General features: G+C 39.7%; 1 protein-coding gene across 2 annotated transcripts in view; it reads left to right on the top strand.

Moving 5' to 3' along the window:
* TCEA1 (transcription elongation factor A1) overlaps positions 1-19818 on the top strand; it is a 63998-nt gene that overhangs the window by 8420 nt on the left and 35760 nt on the right. Inside the window, exons 2-3 of one of the 2 annotated variants that reach the window (XM_032774697.2) lie at positions 11520-11582; positions 17157-17262. In XM_032774697.2, the coding sequence (XP_032630588.1) occupies positions 11520-11582; positions 17157-17262 (169 nt within the window). Of the gene's footprint in view, positions 1-11519; positions 11583-14866; positions 14944-17156; positions 17263-19818 lie in introns of those variants that run through there. The other variant, XM_032774698.2, reaches the window with a different exon arrangement.

The following is a 19818-nucleotide window of genomic DNA, read 5'->3' as shown; positions in this document are numbered from 1 at the left end:
GCTTTTCTTTGTGCAGAAAATTGTCACTATTTCACAGAATAGTTGCTCTGATAAAGCGGTTTTCGACCTCTTTCGTACATTAGCTCTATGTTAAAACAGAAATAGTGTTGGGTTATTCCTGTCACGGAGTCCTCGAGGTGTAACCTGGACTGTGGGACCTCTGAGCCCTCCAAACCCAACAACCTGGGGTGTCCCTATCACACTGTGATGCTGTGACAAGCTACGAACCTCTGACAGGTACCGCACTTACATAGCCATCCACAGCAGGGACACGCCCAACTGAGTTATATGAATGATCTCCCAGCCACTCATGAACCAGTAGAGAGGCTTCAACCAATTTCCCCCCAGCTCCAAACCCATCCCAGAACTGTACCATCTTGCACTGATCAAAAGCTTGACCAGTGTAAGCTCATTACTTAGTTCACCACTTTATTCATAGGAAGGTGGACCTGCACCAGCCATTGTAATTTGAGCTGAGACTCCCAAAAACACTTCAACCAAAACCACACTGTTTTAGGTAAAATACAAAACAGATTTATTAACTACAGATAGATTTGAAATGTTTATAATTAGCAGGCGTAGAGATTAAAAGTTGGTTACCTAAGAAATAAAAGTAGAAATGCGATCTAAATTCTGACACTAGCAGAGTAAGCAAGGTTTGAATCCTAACAGATGTTACAGGCACTTTACAGTTCCTCAGTACTCAGACTAGACTTCCTTCCAGACGATCTTCGAGGTGTTGAGATGGGGTCGAGGGGAAGAGAGGCCAACTGATTGTCACTGCCACTCTTTTATACTTTCTTCTAGCTGCTAGAAAGATCCTTGCTGTGACATGGATTAGTCCACCCCCATGGCGTATGAGCAGGGCCAGATTAACTCTCCTGTGGACCTGGGGCTATTAGATTTTGTGGGGCCCCTGTATAAAAGTCTTTTTTTCCTAATTTAAAACAAAATTATCACAATTGTGGCATCGAGGCTATTAATGCTATACTAAACTTGCCTTTTAATTAACACAAAGACGTTCTGTGGTTACATTTCAGTCTTAAAACATGTAGACTATAGTTAAGTTAATTCAAAATAGCCTACTTCTTACCTTAGAACAGCTGTTATGTTAGTTTCTGTCTGGGAGAGAGTTTGGGTGAAGATGGGGTGCGAGGTACAGTTGAGAAGGCGCTTACCACAGGTGACTCCCGGCTGGTGGCGTAGCAGGACTCAGGCAGGCTGCCCGCCTGCATGCCATGGCCCCATGCCGCTCCCGGAAGCAACCGGCTGCTGGCATATCTCTGCATGCTCCTGGGGGAGGGGGACAGCGAGTCTTCATGTGCTGCCTGCCAGCGCCATTCCTGCAGTTTACATTGGCCAGATCCTGGCCAATGGGAGCTGAGGGAATGGTGCTGGGGGTGGGGGCAATGCGCGGAGCCTGCCAGGGCCAGAGAAACGTGCCAGCAGCTGGCTGCTTCTGGGAGTGGCATGGGGCCACGGCATGCAGGCAGACTGCCTGAGCCCTGCTGTGCTGGGGCTCCCCTTAGCCTGGGGCCCTGGGTTGCAGCCACTAAAGCCCCTGCATTAATCCGGCCCTGCATATGTGCCTTCTCTGAGAAACCTCTGAGGTACTGGATTCTTTCTGATGGGCCACCAAGGTCTGTCTGGCCCTCCTTTGTTACAACTGAAAGGCTTGCTGTGGGTATCTCCCAATCTCACAACCTATTTCAGCAGTATATACAGCAATACTTCATAAATTCACATACAATGGTAGTACATACAATCAACAGGATATTAGTGTTCAACTGATCAAGACTTAAAATGATACTTTGTACAAAACATATCATAATTATATGACAGTGGTTAGTAGGGGGGTTCCACAGTGCTTCTTTGAGGTACAGTGTTACAATCCCCTCTTTCCCCCACCTCCAGTGTAGCATAAAGAAAGGAAGGGTTGTAGTGACTTCATGCTAAAATAATTTCCAAGAAATTGTTGAATAACTCTAACAGTACAGCATTAACATACATCTTAACGCCAGAAGAAGATGCTGATGACTCTTACTCAAACTTTTGCCTTAAGTGTAATTCAATACATTACATTATTTATGTGAAAACATGTATGAAGCTAGATCTTTCAATGATATCTGAAATACCAGCAGTCCAGTGTACAACTTCACCGCCAGTTTTGCTCATCCCCAGCCTATGAAAATTGCCTAAAGTTGGCCAGAAGTTTCCCAGGTGACATACCTTTGCGGGGTGAGGAATTGAGTTGTGACCCTCCGTTGTGCTTCAAATCAGAAAAAAGAAGGCCTGTAAAGATTTTAAAAAAACAAAACAAAAAAACCCTAAAAGTTCAGGGATTTATACTCTACCCTGTATTTCTTGGAAGATCAGTCCTATGAGTTGACTGAGCAGCCAACTCTATTATAGAACAGATACCAAGGCAGTGAAACCTGACAAGAATGTTTTAATTCTGTTCTCAAAAGACTTTGATTTTTGTTTTCTTTTGTTAACACTTAGTACTAATCAGAGAGGTGGGGAGCATGGGTCTGAGAAAGCTCTCAGTTGATATTTCTGGGCTTTTCAACTGAGACATTCAGCAAAAAACAGGAAAACTATTTTTAAAACTGAAAGTTGGATCTGATAGAAATGTTAATTGCAAATTCTTTAGTTCGTGTGCACATTCCCTAGCACATTGTTAGCTGTATTCCACCAGTACCCACAATCAGTATTTGTGCAAAGAGGATCTGAGAGTATTCCTATCCTCATGGGTTCTGCTTTTGTCTTTGATATACAGATCTAAAATAAACAGACCACCGCACACAACTTGCAAGTCCCTATCCTTTGTGCAGCATGAATCCATGACAAATAGATATTTGACATACCAAAATTTAGGAAATGAAAAGACTCTGCATAATTACAAACATTCCTTAGTGTTGTGGTTTCATATTGTATTTATGAACAGAGCTAGCCAAAATTTGGTATCTAAATTTCATGGGAGATTTTGATTTTCCTGCAAATGAGAATTCTAAAAATAAAATATAAAGTTTTAGAAACACATGCATATGGAGTTTCTGAAAGGAAGTGTGCCTCCTGGGAATTCAGCTGCTGCTAACTGAAATTGACATTCTTATCAGGTTCACTACTGCCCACCACTACTTACGGTCCTATGTCAGTTTTAGTTAGCAGTTGCCAAGGCTTCCAGGGTCCCTGACTCTGAGGGAGTCCACATGGTGGAGCTGCCTGAGAGTGATGGACCTGGAAGCCTCCTTACTGTGTTGTTTGCTTAGATCATAAGACCTGAGCAAACATCTACCCTTCTACCTCTAACAATGCAGACTTGCATTTCAAAACTCTATTCATTTACATATCTTCCTAACCAGTCTTTAAAGTTCGGCTATGGGTCAGGTCAGCCTGTGAGTTAATTAACTCTTTCTGGCCCTGTCACCTTTCAGTGAGAAACTATATTACACTCATAACGTCACACCCCCAACGCAAAATTGATGCAGGAAGGAATGACAAGTGCATCCCAGGAGCTCCCCATCCTGAGTTCTGTGAGAGGGAAAACCACTGGTCAATCAGCGAAAAAGAATGTTACGCCATTGTGTACGTGCTGGAAAAGCTACGCCCATATGTTTGGGGTGCCATAGGAGGAGGGAAACTGGAGGCACTGGGGCAGCCCACATAGAGGGGCTGTCCCAGCACAATGGACTCTGGAAGCCTCAGGTTCCCAGTAGCCTTCCAGGCAAGTTTTTAGTGGAAACTGTCCGGCAGGCAGGGTTCCATTGAAATCCAACCTTTGGTTCAACAAAAATTCTTTGAAGCTGAAATGTTTTGTGGAGTTTTCTGATGAAACCCTGTTTAATTGGGAAATTGCTGATGGGCTTTTTTTAAGAGGCCTCTGGATAGTCTGTGGTCAACATTTTATGCAAATAATGCTTTAAGGTACGGATACATTCAGTCTCAAAAATACAATCTTTAGCAAATATTTAATAATTGTCCAAATTGTCTTTCTGTAGGACTTTTAATATTAAATATTGTTGCACTTATTTTAGTTTAGTAAGTTTTGTGTTTAGAAATCATTCTAGACCCCACTATTTAAGAATGGCTAGTGGAACTTTTCGCCATACCTATAGTATTTCAGGAAAGTGTATTTTCCAAGAAGTTTCAGGTTCCAAACAATTTATTAATAATGTTACTACTCTTTTCTTCTATATTTTTATATAACTTTAGTATTTATTATGGAATACTTTTTACATTGTGTATTCTTTTCTGCTCCCTTTTTTAAAATAAAATTAAACTATATCTGTTTAGTGTGCTGGCTTCTAAATGACAAGCTCAGAACAAATTTGCCTTTTGTGGCAAGTAGAATGTAGCTTCAGTGCAGTTAACTAATATTAGAAAATTAATAGAGAGGAAGAAGGCTTTCTGATTAAAGCAGAGGATGGCAGGATAGAGTCAAGACACATGGATTCTTCTATTCTTGACAATGCCACATATGTCTTGTGTGACTTTAGGAAGTCTCTGCTTGTTTCCACATCTGTAAAATGGGAATAATATGCCCTTACCTCCTGAGGGTTGTAGATTGCTTAATTAATTAATGTTAGTAAAACAGTTTGAGACCACAGAATGGAAGGCAGTATGGAAATGCAGAATACTAGGTACCAGTATTTAAATCAGTTAATTTCTTGGGTAATTTTAATAAAGATTCAGAGAGAGGCACATCTGGGAGGGGATGAATCATAACAGGTATAAACAACATAGTTAGCAATAGTATTTAGATAACATTGCAAAGTAGATGGGAAGAGTAGGAAATTGGTGAACTGCATCCAGCCATCTTGCAGGGGGAGGGGTAGCTCAGTGGTTTGAGCCTTGGCTTGCTAAACCCAGGGTCGTGAGTTCAATCCATGAAGGGGCCATTTGGGGATTTCATTGGGGATTGGTCCTGCTTTGAGCAGGGAGTTGGACAAGATGAGCTCCTGAGGTTCCTTCCAACCTACATATTCTGTGATCTTAAGCAAACACTTTCTCTACACAGTATTTACTGGTTTGGGTGCCTCTTTCAATACTGCTTTCTCATGGTTATAGTCAGAAAAGTGACCAGGCCCATTACATCATGGAATACTGTGTTTTACTTCTGTGTTTACATGTCAAAATATTTTTCTGTAAGGGCTTTAGATTAAACTTGATTTATTTTTGCTGATTGCATCATCACTTAGGCTGTGTTTTAGTCATGGTTATTCTTAAGAAAAAGTCATGGACAGGTCACAGGCAGTAAACAGAAATTCATGGCTGGTGATCTGTCCATTACTTTTACTATATGCCCCTGACTAAAACTTGGGAGAGGTGTGGCTCAGGAGGGTGGTCCAGGGGGAGGCTATAGGGCATGCTGTGGGTGCTCAGGTTGGAGAGGGGGAGTCACGACCTGGGAGGGTGCCATGGATGCTGGGGGTAGGCTCCCTACCTGGCTTCTGGGAAGCAGGGATCCCAGCTCCTAGCACCATGTACTGCTTCTGCTCCCCCCCAAGTGCTGTTTCTGCAGCTCCGATTGGCTGGGAAACATGGACAATTGGAGCTGTGGGGGTGGTGCCTGTGGACAGAGGGTACATGTGGAGCTAGGAGCTGAGGCAGGGGAGTTACTATCGCTCTTCTGGGGAGCTCCCCCCCCTCAGGTAAGCACCGCACCCCAGCCCTGAGCCTCCCCACACCCAAACTCCTGCTGTTGGAGATGTGTGTGGGGGGGCTGAGACTGCCCCAGCAGTGGCTGGTGCGCCTGGCCAAGGGGCTGCCGAAGCTGCTCTGGTGGCCCCCAGGCCAGGTGCACTTGCCACTGCATAAGTCACGGAAAGTCACAGAATCTGTGACTTCTGTGACAAACACGAAGCCTTAATCATCACCACTAAATTAATCAGCAGTCAGAACTTAGCTAACCATTTTGTTGATAATGGGTAGATGCAAAATAAAACCCAATTTACTCCTCTATAGTTATATTGGTTGTGCTGCACAAAACTTCTACTTTTGTAAGCAAAGAGATGAGGGGTAAAAAGTTAAATGTTCAGTTAAACATGTCAATATTATTATTTTTGCAGGCATCACTGTAATAAAAGTAAACAAACTCAAAGTGGGAAAGGGAGATTTGGGCTGAGCGAAGAGTGGGATTGTGCTAACGAGCGAGGAGGAGAGCATGCTGTGGGATACAGCTCTGGACAGCTATGGTCTGGGAGCAGTGGGAAGGTGATGTACTTGGCCTTGTAGAACAGCCACTGTCTAACCACATCTCACAGGAGCAGAGTAAGCGATGCTTGATAAAGATTTACTTAAATGCAGGGAGGAGATCTAAACAGTCAAAGGCCTACACTACAAACTTACATCAGTACAACTACAGTGCTCAGGGATGTGAAAAATTCACACTTCCTGAGCGGCCTAGTTATACCGACCTAACCCCAGGTGTAGACACTACAACTACACTGACAGGAGAAGCTCTTCCATTGATATAGTGGTGTCTTTGCTACAGCACTGTACAGGTAGATAACCCCTTCTTTCTTTCTTGGTGTCTAGAAAGGAGGAGACTTGCAGAAATATATAGGATCAGTGGTTAAAATAAATGGCCCATAATCCAAAGGAGATGAGAAATAACAAGGGTATAATGTAAAAAGTGAATTGTTATAGGGACTGGGTAGCTGTACATCCAGGTTATTAGTGACAGTTGTTAGAATCTAATAACTGTTCAGTCTTTGAAATTAATTGATCTGTCTAGTGCCTAGTGGACTGGTGTCTACATCACAAACTACAAATTGCACTAATTGGCTGTTTGTCCTAGCCAAAAATAAAACTGAATAGACCCTGAACTCTATAGGAAAACTCAAGTACACTTAAATTCCTGGAGATCTTTCCAGTTCAGGAAGGAGGTACAATGAGAGGGCATGGGAGACAGACTATACTTTCCTACCTCTGCTGTGTTGTAACCACAGAAAAAGTCTTTTGGCCTCCAAGCCAGCCAATCTGACGTTTCTTAGCAGCAAAGAGTTCATTTAAAAACACTGAATTGCTTGGAGATGGTGGTTAAGTGTATAGTTGGGCAGAATCAGAAGGCTGCTTCTTTAAAGCTTCTGAATCATGAGTACAGAGGTGAGATACAGTCTGGCCTTCTCTCGCCTTCTTTCCTTTCCCTGTGCTCCCTTCCCCTTCCCCCCTCAAAAAAATGAAACACATGGAATTTAGGATAATTAGTAATATAAAATTTGTATCACAAGAAATTTATTAAAGGATTTGTTAATGAATGTTGGGTGCTGATTATCATACTTTACATGTAAGAACATAAGAACGGCCATACTGGGACAGACCAAAGGTCCATCAAGCCCAGTATCCTGTCCTCTGACAGTGGCCAATGGCAGGTTCTCCAAAGAGAATGAACAGACAGGTTATCATCAAGTGATCCATGCCCTGTCACCCAATCCCAGCTTCTGGCAAACTGAGGCTAGGGACACCATTCTTGCCCATCCTAGCTAATAGGTCCATCAATGGCTATCTTCCATTAATCTATCTAGCTTCCTTTTGAACCCCGTTATAGTATTGGCCTTCACAACACCCTTTGGCAAGGAGTTTCAGAGGTTGACAGTGCATTGCATGAAAAAATACTTCCTTGTGTTTGTTTTAAACCTGCTACCTATTAATTTCATTTGGTGGCCCCTTGTTCTTGTATTATGCGGAGTAAATAACACTTCCTTATTTACTTTCTCTATACCACTCATGATTTTATAGACCTCTATCATATCCCCCCTTAGCCGCCACTTTTCCAAGATGAAAAGTCCCAGTCTTATTAATCTCTCTCATACGGAAGCTGTTCTATACCTCTAATCATTTTTGTTGTCCTTTTCTGAACCTTTTCCAATTCCAATACATCTTTTTTTGAGATGGAGTGACTACATCTGCATGCAGTATTCAAGGTGTACCATGGATTTATATAGCAGCAATATCATATTTTCTGTCTTATCTATCCCTTTCATGATCATTCCCAACATTCTCTTTGCTTTTTTGACTGCCACTGCACATTGAGTGAATGATTTCAGAGAACTATTCACAATGACTCCAAGATCTCTTTCTTCAGTGGTAACAGCTAATTTAGACTCCATCACTGTATGTGTATAGTTAGGATTATGTTTTCCAATGTGCATTACTTTGCATTTATCAGCATTAAATTTCATCTGTCATTTTGTTGCCTAGTCACCCAGTTTTGTGAGATCCTTTTGTAGTTCTTTGCAGTCTGCCTGGGACTTACAAAACTATTCAAGATAGTTATCATCTGCAAATTTTGCCACCTCACTGTTTACCCCTTTTCCCAGATCGTTTATGAATATGTTAAATAGGACTGGGCCAAGTACAGACCCCTGGGGTACACCACTGTTTACCTTTCTCCATTCTGAAACCTGCCCATTTATTCCTACCCTTTGTTTCCTATCTTTTAATCAGTTACCAATCCATGAGAGAACCTTCCCTCTTATCCCTTGACTGCTTATTTTGCTTAAGAGCCTTTGACAAGGTTTTCTGAAAATCTAAATACACTATATCCACTGGATCTCTTTTGTCTGCATGCCTGTTGACCCCCCCTCAAAGAATTCTAGTAGATTGGTGAGGCATGTATATAACCTTTTTCATCCTGAGGAAAACACAAGACGTTATACAACCCCCCAAATACCTGAATGTTTCCATAACTTGGAGATCCATTTCTGTGAAGCTTCTTTTCAACAGTGCAGATCTTCTAAACTTCACTGGACAGGTGTTCTCCTTTGTTAGGAACCAGGGGAGACTAGGCAGAGATACTTGCTCAGGATTCACTTTGCATGCTCTTCCTTTGCAGCACCAATTAAGAGTTCATACGCATACAGGGTATCGCTGGATAAAATAAATGACTGTGGTTACCCACAATTTTGGTAGTATATAGAATACTAGTCAAACACAGCCATTCTGGGATGGGAGCCACTAGCACAGGGCACAGTACACTGCATTAGGGTGAGGGGGGAAGATTTTGTCCAACGTGTGTGGACAAACAGACAACCTTGATAAAACTGCAATGGAATCCTTAATGCCCATGCATCTCAGAGAGAACTTTTTTTTCCATCTTCCCTGGAGTGTGACTAAAAGTGACACCTTATTCAGCCAATCTTGCTTCCTGAGTGTATTCAGAATAATACTTGTTTACAGTATTAATTAAAGTTTAGGGATTTTTTTTTAAACTGTTGTTAGTAGGCCTAACCTCAGTGCAGCTTAGTTGAGTGATTCTGTTCTAGATCTTGCATCACCTACAAAATTAACTAGGTGATGAATCTACCAGGGCTTTGGAGCTGTGCTCCGGCTCCGGAGCAAGCTCCAGGCAAAAACCTGCACTGCCACTGCTCCAGAGCTGCTCTGCCCTTCAGCTCTGGACTCCGCTCCAAATCCCTGGAATCTACATCAGTGATACATGAACCAGAAAGAACTCAGATTCCAGGTTGAGTTGCAATGTTGTCCATTAGAGAGAGAGAGTTTTCACATGTAAACTGATTAGATTTGATTTAGTGAGATTAAGACAAGTATGGATCCATGCTCTGCAATTTAACTTTTAGGTGCAGAACCTCATTTTAAGGTCTCATATGAAAGATCCACTTGCAGTACATGCATGGGATTCTGTGTATTAAAATGGCGATGAATGTAGTGACCTGAGTGGTTGCAGATAGATACAGCTTGAAAGGAAGCCTTCATTCAACCTTTTTTCACTTGCAGAACTTTTGAGTGATTTAGAAAAGTAAACACCACCCCCAGGGGAAAACTACAACTATATCTAGTAAAGTACTGTAATCTGGCTACCTGTGTATGATACCTTTAAAGAAATGTATATAATCTGATATTTTACCCATGCCAACATAAATCCAGTTAAAAATATTTCTGGTAGAGGAACTGGTACCTGAGGATTGGTAATGGGCTATATAGAGCCTTTCATCTTCAGGTTTCTTATTCTAATCTAGACTAGGTCATTACAGACTGAAACATGCTGCTGTGTGATGTCTGTCTGGTGAACTTGAGTGAAATGAGTCTGCTGTAAATCCACTTTCCAAGGTATACATATAGATGTGACTGTAACCACCCCCACAAATGGCATTACTTGGCAATCTTAATAGAGAGACCAAAAACTAAATGGTGTGGGACTAAACTGCTCTCATCCCCAAGATAGTACCTCCAGATTGAGGCTGAGGCACATTGATGTTAAGAATCTGGAAAAACTTGCAGTGTCACTTCTTGTGCTAAGTTTGTTCTGTATCAGAGGGGTAGCCGTGTTAGTCTGGATCTGTAAAAGCAGCAGAGAATCCTGTGGCACCTTATAGACTAACAGACGTTTAGGAGCGTGAGCTTTCGTGGGTGAATACCCACTTCGTCAGACGCAGGTAGTGGAAAATTTCAGGGGCAGGTATATTATGCTAGCAAGCAAGCTAGAGATAACGAGGTTAGTTCAGTCAGGGAGGGTGAGGCCCTGTTCTAGCAGTAGAGGTGTGAAAACAAGGGAGGAGAAACTGGTTCTGTAATGGCAAGCATCACACAGTCTTGTTGAGTCCAGAGCTGATAGTGTCAAATTTGCAAAGAACTGAAGCTCAGCAGTTCTCTTTGAAGTCTGGTCCTGAAGTTTTTTGCTGCAGGATAGACCTTAGGTCTGCTATTGTGTGGCCAGGAGGTTGAAGTGCTCTCCTACAGGTTGTTGTATATTGCCATTCCTGATATCTGATTGTGTCCATTTATCCTTTTCCGTAGTGACTGTCAGTTTGGCCGATGTACATAGCAGAGGGCCATTGTTGGCATATGGATGGCGTATATTACATTGGTGGATGTGCAGGTGAATTGCCAGTGATGGTATGGCTGATCTCTGGTTAGGTCCTATGTGGTGTCTGCGTGTAGAATATGTGGGCAGAGTTGGCACTGAGGTTGTTGCATGGATTGGTTTCTGAGCTAGAGTTACTATGGTACGGTGTGCAGTTGCTGGTGGAACGTTTCAGGTTGGCAGTTGTCTGGGAAGGATTGGCCTGCACAGCCCCTCTTAGCTCTCCTTCCCTGCCTCCTTTCCTCTCTTCTCTTTTGTCCTTGTTTCACTGCTTATGCTTTCTCAATTTCATTTTGATTTTTTCTTTTTTGCTTTGTTTTCTGTGTTTTCGTGTTCTGTCTGTTTCTTTTTTTGTTCATTTGATTTCTGCCCTTTGTATTTTCATAGTCGGAAGGTGGGAGCAGGCAGGATGGGTTGTAGATCCCTGATGATGCGTTGGAGGGGTTTTAGCTGGGGGCTGTAAGTGATGGCCAGTGGAGTCCTGTTGGTTTCTTTCTTGGGTTTGTAAGTTTGTTCTGTGGATAAATAGTATTTAAGTCTTCAGAGTTATCAATCTGGAACCTTTCACAGAACTAAAACGTATACTGTGGAGTTTTAAAGAGATATCACTTGTTTTCTGCTAAATGTTCTAAAAGTTAACCGTCTAGAAATAAAATATATTTTGAATAATACTTTTATGCATATTTTACAGGCTGGGGCACTGGATTTGCTAAAGGAGCTTAAGAATATACCTATGACCCTTGAGTTGTTACAGGTAAACTTTTTACATTGCTGTTATATTTTAAATATTAGCTTTTAAATGGCAAAAATAAGAGATTATTAGATGCAGATCTGAGGTCCACCAGAATATTCTCTGTTCCCTGCATCAGAGTGCAGTGGAAAAGGTTTCATTTAGATTACAAAATCTTTGGGGTAGGGAACTGCCTCTTTGCCTGTCAAGTACTGTACACCTGTGCTGCTTTGCAAATAATAAAAAAAATATATTGTCCATTTACCTAGACTTAGTCTTTATGTCAGTTTGCATGCACCACTGTAACTGGAATACACACAGACAAGCCATCTCAAAGAACCATGGTTACTGTGCGGTAAATAACCAGTCTTTTTTCCTTCACACCAATTTATGGCAACTCTTTTAGATTAGCTCTTGTCCAGGAGCAAGCCCTTGCAGATGCTTTTAAAACTTTTCTGTTTTATATATGGGTCTATTAGTAGGGTGTTTCAGAGATGTATATTAGAGGCACAAATCTGCTGTGCTCTTGCACTGAGGGAGAGAAACCTATTACAACTCTTTACAGGTGTAGCATGCTCTCTCCCTTTTTGGATCTAGTCAACTCCACTGATCAGATCATAAGTGAGTGGTGCCAGAGTTCTGCTCTGCCCCGTCCACTTATTCACTGGGGGGATATGTTGGGTACGCAGCCCCTTCCTGCTTTCCGTGTATCTAAGTTGGTGAATAGGGTAGGTCTTAAACAGCTATGCAGGTAAGTATAGGGGAGCCTAATATTCCCTTGCTCCCCCTTGTGTCTGGTGAGGTGAGAGTGATGTACAATCTAGCTCTCTTTTTGAGCTTTACCTATATCCAGGTATGCCTCTAATTGAAAACTAGGCTTCAATTGGGCAACAAGTCATCTTGCATTGAGGGGGGTGGAAATCTATGATGATGATGATATTTTCCAGAATCTGCAAAGTTCTTAGCATTGTCCCATGAGGAAACAACACTTTGAAAGTAATGGTATTGTATTTAAGAATTGTAACGCTTGGTAGCAAGAGCTATAATTAAGGTTGGAGGATAGTTTCAAATATAACTCTGTTTTTACTTGCTTATAACTTTAATAGAATATTTTTCAGTAATCTAGTTTCGGCCAAAAAATGAATTTTTGGTGGTTGCAAGTTTAAAGGAAACCCTTCTAGCTATGTCTGAGTTATGAAGCCGAATAGTTTTTTCCCACTCTGTTAAAAGAATTTCCACACTTTATTTGTATGATTAAAAGCAGATGGACTATGAAACTTTCATGTTACTCAGCAGTGAGTAAGCTCTTGGGCTAAAATAATTGTATGTATGATAATTGTGAAAAACTCAATAGGCAGCTAAGATTTTTACCAGAGTCTAATGAAGGCCTTTCTCCTTTGTGACATTGCAATGCACACTACTGCTGTGACAATTTAAATTAGAAGCATTGTATGTAAAATGCAGTCTTCCCAAATGACACTTTAACATTAAGGCTGCACAGATAATATTTGCATTTTCTGATTAATTTTAAGGTTTCAGTGGCAGTGCTAGCCTTGCCACATTGTATGTCCTGTATATTTTGTGGTGTACACTTATAAATTATATTGTTACTCTTCCAGAGAAAAGACTACATGTATCCAACGTGGTTGAGTTAAACTTTTCAGGAAAAATACCATCCATTTTTTAAAAAAAATTTATATTTGCCACTTAACATAGTAAATGCAAAGAATTTTATTAGCTATGGAAGTCTATGAAGGATCCAAAAGTGCTTTACAAACTATGTATAAATTGCTCTACTGCCAAAGTCCAGCCATCTAGGAGGTGGGAAGATGGCTGCGCTGTACACCAATTTAGCTACCTGGCCATGAATGAAAGCCTGAGGTGGAATGGAGAAACTTTGACTAAAAACAGCAGGACAAATTCCACTCTTATTGCATGCGACCTTCAAGGTCCATGTGGATTAAGCATGGTCTTTGTTTTAACTGCATCAACATTGATGAAACAAATTGATGACTGGGATTCCAGTTCATAGTTCCAAAGAAATATAGATTTCATACCTGATACGTACGTTGCTAACCTGTCTTCTTTACCTCTCTATTGCTGTACGTTGGCTTAAATTATCAAAGAAGAAAATGCCATACTTTAAGACCAAAAATGCCAATCTGTTGTGCCAAAACATAATTCATAATTCTCATCTTGTTGCTTGTAACGTTATATTAAACTAACGTTTCAGATTTGACTTAATCATGGATTTTTCTTATGTAAGATTTTTCTTACATATAAGGTTAAGATATTGGAAAAACCCACCAAACAAAATAACATTGTGTTCTTTGCTCTCTGAGCTGATAGTGCCATCCTTCCCTAAGAGGGAGCAGCTATCTGTCCAATATATTCTGCCTCTCCTATCTTGCCTGATGCTTGTAGCAGTGTCCTGAGACAGTTATGAGATCTGTAAAAGAAAGAAACTCCTCCTTACCACATTTTTTCCTCCTCCTAAAAGAGAGAGAAAGATTGGAATAGCTTCGTAAGAGGGCATGGTGGATAGTTTACTTCATTGGTTAAGTAATAAAGTGCTTAATTTGTTAAGACTTCGAGGAAGTCAGATAGGTTAAGATTTTAATCACTGTTCTGTATAAGCCATATCATGCTACATTTTGACCAACACATTTCTCTACCACGCACGCCTCTCATCTCATTTAGTCTAAAATTTAATAATCACACATTTTTTTAAGTCTGAGATTTCCTAATTCTGAGGCCTGAGGTTATTTGATGGGTTTTCTTTACTAAAACCTTGCAAGAATCACCTGCTTAGTTAGAAACTTGAGCAGTCGTCATATTCCTCATTGCTCACAAAAATGTGGTACTGGGATTTTGATTGGGTGGAGGGCATGGGGTAGAGGAACAAATGTGTAACACTGCCAATATAAATAAAAAAAACCCCTCTTAATTTTCTCTTTAAAGAAGAAAAATAGTAATACCAGGCTATTACAGAGTTAAATAGAATAGCAGCTAGATCCTAAGATGTTTGAAGGTCTCTTTTTCTTTGACAAAAATACAAAAAGGAATGCAAAAAAAGTGAGCCTATTAAAAGCAATATGAGAAATACACATTGCATTAATGGCTTAAATGACTTGAAATAAGAGTAACTCAACCTTTGTTAAAATTTGGCGGTAAAGACAGACTAGTGTTATATAAACAAGATTGCTATTTATTTATTTATTTATTTATTTATTTTTTTAGCAGAAAGTAATCTGAAGTCAAGTTAGAAAACTGTATTAAATTTTTTTTGGCAGATGTTTCAGTTTTGGAGCAGGAGGAAGAGGGGAAATTGGAAAAATATTCCTCTACATGGATAGACCCCTGAATTACTTGGGAGTATATTAAAGTAAGAAATAACAAATTATTGTGCTAAATTGAGATTATACCCCACCTGCTAAGTTATAAAAGGAATGGATTGTAGAAGAATCTCTTCCGAACACTGTTGGTGGCAGTTGCACTTGGAGTTTTAATTGCTGCTACTAACAGGCAGGTATCCTCAAAGTAGTAAATGAGTTTATCGTGTATACAATATATGAGACAAAGGATAGAATGTTAGTAAAATTCTTGCTAGTCATGTCTTAGGATCCTTTCCATCAATATTTTAGCTTTTCTCCGAGCTATTTGCCGAAGGGTGGGATTTTCTGAGGCAGTACTTTTCAATCCTTTTTCATTTGCAGACCCCTAAAAAATTTCAAATGGAGGTGTGGACCCCTTAGGAAATTCGATGTGTCGTCCACAGACCCCTACCATAGAAGTCTTAAACTGAAAAGTGACCGAACAGAATTCAGCTATAAATGTTGCGTGTCCTCGGCGCGGTGTTTAATGCAGTGTGAGAAAAAGGACACTACCACATATGCCCAGTTTAATGACAACACTTCTAGGCTTTGACCTGTAGGTGGGAGTATTGACATACTTTTGGTTGATCAGAAAAATTGAATGCCTTTTCTGGGGTATGAAACTTTATTTTCATTAGTCACCTTTCACAGACCCCTTAGACATAGTCTGCAGACCCCCTATGGTCCACGGACCACAGGTTGAAAGCAACTGGTCTAGGGAGTCTAAGTAAATTAGGAGCACATCTCATGGGAAGTAAATGGGATTTGTTCTTTGAAGTCACTTAAGTGCTTGTGAAAATCCCACCAAACTAAATTGATCATAATTATGAAATTCAAAATTTCTAACACTATGCAAACATCTATAAATCATTTTAATATTTTAAAATTTTGGCAAGCCATTGCTGTAATTTAGGTTGCATAATAGCTTTCATTGTAAACACACACTCTCATAGAATTTTTTAACTTTCCTCTTTTCAGGCTGGGAAATTTGAGCAGTAGTTCTTAAGCTGTCTTTGAGGGCAAGGAAACAGACAATAAACATGGCCTTTTAAAAACCATTTTCCAGTCAAAATGGAAAACAGTGAGATTTATCTGTTGGCAGCTACAATATGCTGTTACAGTTATAGACTCATAGACTTTAAGGTCAGAAGGGACCATTCTGATCATCTAGTCTGATCTCCTGCATAATGCAGGCCACAGAATCTCACCCATCCACTTCTATAACAAACCCCTAACCTATGTCTGAGTTATTGAAGTCCTCAAATTGTGGTTTGAAGACCTCAAGCTGCAGAGAATCCTCCAGCAAGTGACCCGTGCCCCATGCTGCAGAGGAAGACGAAAAACCTCCCAGGCCTCTTCCAATCTGCCCTGGAGGAAAATTCCTTCCCGACCCCAAATATGGCGATCAGTTAAACCCTGAGCATGTGGGCAAGAGTCACCAGCCAGCACCCAGGAAAGAATTCTCTGTAGTAACTCAGATCCCATCCCGTCACAGATCACTGGGCATACTTACCTGCTAATAGCCTTGGGGACATTATTGACATTTTTAAATGTACGTTTCTTAAATTACTAGTTCCTGAGAAGTTTCTTGGCTCACTAAAATGAGAACAGCAGTCATCAGGCAGCCTCATAGAAATGGTGGATTTCTTTATGTTCACAGATATATCTATGCATCTTGACCTATCTCTTGTACTCTGCCTTTACCAGTCTTGTGAATAATAAGGGTACTGAAATATTATAGGATCCTGTGCTGAGAGAGCAGACTTCTAATACACTAACGTTGCCCCAAAGGAAGTTTAAAGGTAACATGGCTGTTTTGTTTTTTTTAAAAAGAGAAAAAGGTCATCCTATAGGATAACATCGAGTGATGCAATTTCTATTGTCCTTTTTTAGAATGGACCTCTATCTAATACATTGAACGACCCTCCCTACTTAAACCATAAAACATGTATTTTGTTCCAAGTGAACCTTTTTTTTTTGATTGCATGCTCCTATCAATAAAAGTTTATTAATGTGTTTCATCTTATCAGTATAAACGTGAAGGATGTCTCGTGAAAATCAGTTCAGTAAAGATTTGCAACTTAAAGTAATTTTAGTCAACTTCATAAGGATACAACTGACTGGATGCTTAGATTTTTACCTGGCATTGTCAAAATGCAGCTTAGCTTTTTGTATCTGTTAAATGTCTTTCACAAATTGTAATGTATATCTTTTTCTGTTGCAGTCCACAAGAATTGGAATGTCAGTGAATGCAATACGCAAGCAAAGCACAGATGAAGAGGTTACATCTTTAGCAAAATCTCTCATCAAGTCTTGGAAAAAGCTGTTAGGTATGACTGCAAAAAGCTTTTTAACAATCTTCCTTCTCCCTCAGGCATTTAATTATTTGTATTGTGGGCATTATAAACTATTGCTACCATTTATATTCTTGGCTCACCAGTTCACCCATTCAATACTGAAGCTTTTTCTGCATCACCTGTACCATTTTCATTTCCCCTGTGCCCTCTATCACTGCATTACTCCTGGGTCCCCTTAAGGGCCATAGTCATTGTAGGTTCATTGGGATAATGAGTTGCTAAGAACAGAGCAGCGTGAAGTGCATCTCTGTGACATGACCAGTATCTTTTGGACAGTCTCACTACTTGCTACTGAACTAAATGTCAGAGTGGCCTTATTGCAGCATTAAAACCTACTGACCTTTTGTTTGTCTGGATCAACTATTCTCTGCCTTCTCAAGTGTTTAACACCTTGATGTAAAGGTGGTGTAAAGGATTTTAATCTTAATTGTCAGTGGGACATAATCTATAGGGAAAGAATATACAAAAATCAAAAGTTGACTTAATGCTATTAGTATTATGACTAGTACATAGCTCCAATCTTATAGTAAGAAAACTAAAAACTAAACTAAAGTCTAACTAGTTCTGTGTGCCTTTTGCTCACTTTCTGAAACCTCAATATTCATCAAAGGCACATAAATAGTATTCCTTTAAATATTGTGTACTAATTAACACATCTGAGGAAATTATTCTTGCAGTATTTTTTATGTCAGGACAAATCACATCACTGTAATCTTAGTGCAGTTTTAAACACCTGAATCTGAAACTCATGAACAGTGTTTATTTGGAACATTGCTGATTACTCATATAACTTATATGTGGGTTCATCTTACATTCACGTAAACTTAAATGTAGGGAGTTTCTTCTGGTAGCTTAATCTTTAAAGTGTGAGGTCTGCTTTTGTTTTACAGAAATTACAAGAGCTGCTGGATTAATAGAAGTCTTTTCAGTTTAGACAAGCGTGCTATGCCTGCTGTCGTCCAAGTTAGCTAGCTATGGATTTCAAGGCAGTCTAATTTCATCACCTTCACTCTTTTTTTCTAAATGCTTGCAGGAATGGTTTGGCATCCATTTTAGTAAAGTGTTTCAATAAAAAAATTACAAAGTATGGGAGTGTCCTTAATGGGGGTGTTTCTAAAGTAAAGGCTTGTAAATGCTGAATGAAAGCATGAAACAATATATAGGACTCTTAATACCTGGTTGAGCAGGCATTTTCTGAAGCCAGAAGTCTGAAGTGCAGCAAGTGTACTAGTGAACAAGCTTCTAAAGTCATGTCCTGTTTCGTTATTACCAAGAGATGTACTTGACCAATAATTTGATCTGATGTCACTGGTAAATGTAACCTAATAAACTCAAATGCATAAATTTTTGTATGCCTTTATGTCAATATGAAACTTAGTGAAGTCTTCCATGTACTTTGTCTACCTGTTATGTAAAACTGGAATTTGATTCCATATAAAAACAGCTGAGGAAAATGCTGATAAATGCTAAGAGAACAATACAAACTATTTCTTATTCAAAATGTAAATTCCTGCTGTTCTGATGTAAATAAATTAAAAATATACCCTTCTTTCCAAAACTTGTTATAAATTATTAGTAAATTATCCCAATCACTAAGGCAACAAATATTTTCTTTATCATTTTCAGTGCAAACCTATGGAATGTGCTAATATTTTTTTTAATTTCAACCATTTTAACTTTAATCTACTTTTTCCAGTGACATGTTTCTCCTTTTTCAACAATCTCAAAATATCCTGGAAAGCCAAACTTTTTGAGGAGAGAAACATTTTCCAATTATTGTGAAGATGTTTCCCCCCATCTAATACAAATAATTAATTTGAAAATATTGTGAAAGAACTGCTGATGTCTTCCACTGAGATTTTCCTCAGGATTGTAAAGCTGGAGAACTATTTTTAAAAACAAACCACAGATAAGCAAGAGTTGTCCTTATGTCTCCTGAATTTTAAATTAGTTGAGATTTTTAATTACTAGAGATCAAAATGACTACTCCAGAAGTATATAGTCAAATATCACTAGCAATTAGGTGTAGCAGATCTCTCTTGTTAATGAGGTTTTTGAGAAATGGAAAGATCTTGGACATACTTTAGAAATTGGGGCAAGATCTTGGATAGATAATAAAAATGCTGATTAATCACCAGTTCATAGTCTGCTGAATATAGCTTTAAAAATAAACGAATACATTGCAATTCTGGCAGTGAAGGAAAGATTTTAACAGTAAATAGGATGAGATTTTAAATTACAATGGAGTAAGTGATGATAAAATGTATCTGAATTTCAAATTTTTTCCACCAAACTTATTTCCCTGGCCTTGTCTGAATGTATACCTTACATTTTTGTCCCATGTACTTAAGAGGACCCCTAAGATAGATAAATAGTTCAGAGGACATCTGTTGTCATTTCTTGGTGTGACTGTGGTAAACTTCTGTCTCAAATCTGGACTTAGCGTTCAAAATCTGAGTGTTTACTGTGAACCTCCCCCAAGCTTATACCCAGCTTGGATCTGATATCGCTGCCACCAACCAGGATTTT

The sequence above is a fragment of the Chelonoidis abingdonii genome, chromosome 2 (assembly GCF_003597395.2).
Source record: "Chelonoidis abingdonii isolate Lonesome George chromosome 2, CheloAbing_2.0, whole genome shotgun sequence".
Taxonomy (NCBI): Eukaryota; Metazoa; Chordata; order Testudines; family Testudinidae; genus Chelonoidis; species Chelonoidis abingdonii.
Note: the sequence above shows the minus strand (reverse complement) of the source record. Positions and strands in the feature narration are given on the sequence as shown.